Raw genomic sequence first — 5,348 nt, 5'->3', positions numbered from 1 at the left:
CCTCTCGCCCTAAAACAACTGGGATAGCGTCAAATACTCAAATTGCTGAAGCCCCCATGATGTTCTCCTCCACTTAAACTACAGTCAGATATGAAGAAATGTGGATCACATTAGTAATAATAATTACATTAATTCATCACAGATGTACTGTGTTCATATATTAAAGACTGATGCTCGTTACAGTGAGTTTTTCAAACCAAACGCGCACACATAGCTCCTTCTCAAATGCAAGATATTCACTTCTGTTATAATATACAGCTCTGATTCAGTCCAGTAATGTCACTGTTAATATCAGCCTTAAAGATGTATTTATAATATTGTCACAGATGTGTTATTTATAATTGCAGACATGCAGATCAGAATCAAGCTCTATGAGAAATGTGTTTCTGTAAAGTGGTCAGAAAGATCATTAAAAATGATCAGGTTTATATTAACTAAGGTAACAGAGGCAGGTTACTGCCATTACTGCTCATGTTATAAATTAACAGCTTATCATCTATAGAGAATTAATATTTTTACTGCAGTCTGAGCCGGTGTCACAGAGTTCTTCCTGGTAACAGATGATGCTGTGGTCATGTGACCTGTCCTCTGTTTTTAGAGCAGCTCTCAGTCAGACTGAGTCAGTTTGTCAGGAGAACTCAGGAACATGGCTTCATCCTTCCTCTGCCTCAGCCTCCTCTTCATCAGCCTCAGCACAGCAGGTACCATCAATATACACTCATCAATACACTGCAGAGACACACTGATCAATAATCTGACCAGTGATGTGATCAGTTCCCAGTCTGATGTTCTGTTTGTTCTCAGATGGATTTTTGGAGTATTCTGTGGGTCGCTGTGTGTTTAACTCCACTGAGCTGAAGGACATCGAGTACATCAAGTCTTACTATTTCAACAAAGTGGAGGACGTCAGGTTCAGCAGCAGTGTGGGGAAGTTTGTTGGATACACTGAGCCTGGGCTGAAGTATGCAGAGAACTGGAACAAAGATCAGGCATACCTGAGTCAAACAAACGCTCAGAAGGAGACGTACTGCCTACACAACATTGGTGTCTGGAACAGCAACATTCTGACTAAATCAGGTGAGTGTGCTGGTCTGTGTGACATCATCAGGTGTTCATGTTAACCTGAATCATTCATGATGGACTCACAGCTGCAGGTCAGACTCTGCTGATCAATAACTGTAATAAATCACTGATCACAGCTCTGACTGTAACCTCAGTCTGTGGCGCTCCCTGCTGGAGAAACAGGCAAACTGCAGCTGTTTCTGTTTCTGATGATTCATTAAACCTCTTTAAGCTGAAATATTGCTCATATTTATTTATTTTTTTAAATATTTCCATATAAATATTTCTAACAGCATAAAGCACCTCGACATGTTGATAAAACACGTTTTCCTTATTTTCTTCTAATTCATTTATTTTAATTCAGACAAAATTGAGAAACACTGATGTTTGTTTGAAGGCCGTCTGCTGTGTATTTATTGATTCTGACTTTCAGAGCTTGTGTAGCAGCTTCACACCTGCACACATTATAGCTCAGATCTATGAGTCAGTGTAACAGTGGAGCTATTAAATATGATGAAACAATTATAAAGTTATCATCATAACCTGGAAGAAACAGCTGCTGTGTGAATGACTGCAGTCATACACTACAACATGAGTTTTTGCTTGTTTCTGACTCTTCCTGTGTACTCGTGTCTACAACACACACACACTCAAACACAGAGCTCGACCGCTGTTGTTTAATCTGTGTGTGTGAAGTGTCCCTCTCTTAATGGTGTCTGCAGTAAAATGAGCAAAAGTGCTGAAGCAGCTGATGAATTCATGATAAGCTGATCCAACTGATGGGCTGAAATGTATTCATAGTGTAGCGACACACACTGTGATGTAGGTAACTTCAGGTTAATAATGCATGTGCAAATGTATGACATAATACAGTTTTCTGTCAGGTAAAGTATCTAACAGACAGATTATGAAACTAGTGTTTCCTCATGTTATGGACTGAAATCAGCTCCCAGCAGCAGCAGCTCAGAGAAACATGAGGAGAACCAGCTCAGACCTCCTGTGGAGGGGAAGCTGTCTGATACTGATCTTCTGCTTTTGGATTATAGATGGCTAGATTTACGAGTGCACCTAAACGCAGCATGAATGCTGAACCATGTGTAGATGAGCAGGCTGTTTATAGGAGTGACTTCCTTTCTGGCGTGTGGCAGTCTATTGATGATAAATATTTATCTAGTTTTTATTTATTCCTGCTGTCTACTATTTATATTTAATTCTGGCACAGTTGGTGTGGAGCACCTACAATTTCATTGTACATGTAAGATGACAGTAAAGGGCTATTCTATTCTATTCTATTCTATTCTATTCTATTCTATACTCTCTCGCTCAAAACTCACTTCAAAAAAACCTTCCAAACTCCAACCTTTACTTGTTTGTTTATATATTTTTCTTTATTCATGCTCTTGTATGAGGCATCTTTGGATTTATTATTATTATTATCATTATTATTATTATTACTAATGAGCAGATATTGAGACTGAGAGAGAGACTCAGCTTCAGTGCTGAATTTTGATGGTGATATTAAGTAGGGTGTGATATATACTGGTACTACAACAGGAGGTGAAATGCAGGAGGAATGATAAATGGACTGGTTCTTGTACAGCGCTTTTCTACTCTGAGTACTCAAAGGGTTTAGTGCCCTTTGGTGCGTTTTTCTTGCCTTCAAATTGTACATGAATTTAAATATCTTCGTGTTATTCCACCTTATTGTTCAAGAATCATATTAAGAACATATCTAAAATCATTGATTTAACCTACACAATCTTCAACAAATTAGATCATCGCTGCCAAAAACATGCAGCCAGGATGTTTCTCTACTCTATTATTTTTTCTCATATATAACAGTGTTTTACTGATTGGTCACTGGCAAGTACTGCTACATTAAACCAACAGAATCTTTATTTAACAAGGCCTTAAAAGTGTCAGACAGAAAACCTTTTTCCTTTCATACTTCAGAAATATAATATCTACAGTTTTAAATTATTAAAGGTATTTAGGTTTACTTAGTATTTATAAGATGTTATTTTGACTTGTTCCACCCACATTGGGTGAGTTTATCATGTTTAAATCCAACATCAGTGGAAGAGTCACCAGAGCTATTGTGGAATACCTTGTAGACATACATCAGCTAAAGCTAGTGAGATGGTAGTACCTTCAACACATTTAAAACTAATCTCAAACAATGGCTAAAGAGGAATCAGATTTGTAATTACTTGTTTCATGTTATGTGTTATTTTTATTTAGTTGTTGTTTTATGTATTATTGTAGTATTAAATTTTATGTTGTAGTTTTGTGTGTTAGTCTGAACGAGACTGTTGTACTAATGGTTTGTTAAATTCCTTGTTTATTGTTCTGTCTGACCTGTCGGGGTCTACAGATGAAAAGTAACCTTTCAGCTGACTCTGACATATTTACATTGATATATGTTCATTAATATGCCCTGTCCCTTTTACATAAATACATTCAAATTGTACAGAGGACATTAATAATAATACAAATTCATCATGTCTTCCAGTTCAACCGTACGTCAAACTTCACTCCATGACACCTGCCTCCAGTCACCATCCCGCCATGTTGGTCTGCAGTGTCTATGACTTCTTTCCCAGTGAGATCAAAGTGAGCTGGCACAGAGATGGACAGGAAGTCACCTCTGATGTCACTTCCACTGAGGAGATGGCAGATGGTGATTGGTACTACCAGACCCACTCACACCTGGAGTACACACCCAGGTGAGTCCACATCAGGTCCAGGAGCATCGTTTCTAATAATGGAAACCAAAAAACTTTGAATATGAAGTCAGCACTAAAGTTTAAAAGTTGAAGCTCCAGGTCTGTCATCCAGATTCTGGTCTTGTTCTATGACAATTACCAATGCTTGTTTGTGTTGAAGGTCTGGAGAGAAGATCTCCTGTGTGGTGGAGCACGCCAGCCTGGACAAACCTCTGATCACTGACTGGGGTAAATACCTGTCTGTATCTACACACCTGTACACACCTGTCTGTGTATAGACCTGTGTGACTCACCTGTGTGTCCTCAGATCCTTCCATGCCTGAGTCAGAGAGGAACAAGCTCGCCATCGGAGCCTCAGGACTGATCCTGGGTCTGGTCTTATCTCTGGCTGGATTCATCTATTACAGGAGGAAGGCCCGAGGTCAGAGCAGGACTCTCACTCACAGACCAGTTCATACCTGAAACCAGTTTTGAGACCAGACTTAATCTAAAAACACATTACATGAGTCTAAAACTGGTTTGGATCTGGTTTACATCAGTATTTTTATATATATATATCAATGTTTTAAAATTCTGTTTCAGGCCAGTTTAAACCAGTTTCACACAGTTTTAGACCAGTTTCTTTATTTTTAGACCACTGTTAGTTTCATTCATGTTTCAAACCCAGTTTTTTGGTAGTTTTTTTTAAAGGACTCTCAGTCCTGATCCAAGCCCTGAAAAACAAATCGTTTCTGAATCATTGGTATTGATCAGTTTAAATCCAGTGTCCATGAAGTGTTTTCAGAGTGTGTTGGTAACTGTGTCCTTGTCTCTTCTTCATTCTCCAGGTCGTATCCTGGTTCCCAGTAACTGAGACTGGATCCTGGTCCTGTCTGATGTTATAAAAGCTGCTGCTTCCTGTGTTCAGACTGATGATGATGATGATGATCTCTGTCTGGACTCTGAACCTGATCCAGGATCTCAGTGTTGTTGGTGGTTGTTGTGGTTTCACTGGGATGGTCCTGGATCAGGTCTAATGTAAACTCTGCTGTTTGATGCTTCACTGTTTAACTCTGCTCTTCAATCCATGTAATATAATCCCTGTAATCCAGGTCTCAGGGTGACTTTGTTCTCTCTGCTCATCTGATTCTAATTTACAGATTTTAACTTTCATGTCAAAATAAAATGACACAAACTTTCAGCTGGGTTTGTTTGCCTGCATCACTGCAGATCTTACTGATGTCAGAAAAACCAGTTTAAACCAGTTTAAACACTGAGGGAGCCCCACTGTCCTGCAGGAAGGTTTCATGTTGTTTCAAACCTACGGATGTGTTTGTGTGGAGGGTGTTTAGAGGGGACTGATATGAGTTTTTATCAGCTTCAATGCTTGTTTGTAGTATTATTGTGTCGGCGGTAAGATTAGCACAGGCATCCCAATCAAAACAGAACTCATTGAAAGCAGTCACTGTCAGGCTTGTTGACATCCAGAGTCTCAGTAAAAATTCAGGCTTCATCAACAAGTTATGAAAAAGGTTTTTTTTACTAAAAAACTTACAACATTGTTTCAGTTACTTACACTTC

At 38.9% G+C, this 5,348-nt stretch overlaps 1 protein-coding gene across 1 annotated transcript; it reads left to right on the top strand.

Annotated features, from left to right (window-relative positions):
* Positions 1-573: 573 nt before the first annotated feature.
* On the top strand, positions 574-4,968 carry LOC120724539 (H-2 class II histocompatibility antigen, E-S beta chain). The gene is made up of 6 exons (XM_040016771.1): positions 574-701; positions 805-1,077; positions 3,575-3,788; positions 3,949-4,016; positions 4,096-4,209; positions 4,616-4,968. Exons 1-6 carry the CDS (start codon positions 647-649, stop codon positions 4,639-4,641), a joined length of 750 nt encoding a protein of 249 aa, XP_039872705.1. The 5' UTR covers positions 574-646; the 3' UTR covers positions 4,642-4,968.
* Positions 4,969-5,348: the final 380 nt, after the last annotated feature.

The sequence above is a fragment of the Simochromis diagramma genome, unplaced genomic scaffold, assembly GCF_900408965.1.
Source record: "Simochromis diagramma unplaced genomic scaffold, fSimDia1.1 OVJJ01000693.1, whole genome shotgun sequence".
NCBI classification, from domain to species: domain Eukaryota; kingdom Metazoa; phylum Chordata; class Actinopteri; order Cichliformes; family Cichlidae; genus Simochromis; species Simochromis diagramma.
Note: the sequence above shows the minus strand (reverse complement) of the source record. Positions and strands in the feature narration are given on the sequence as shown.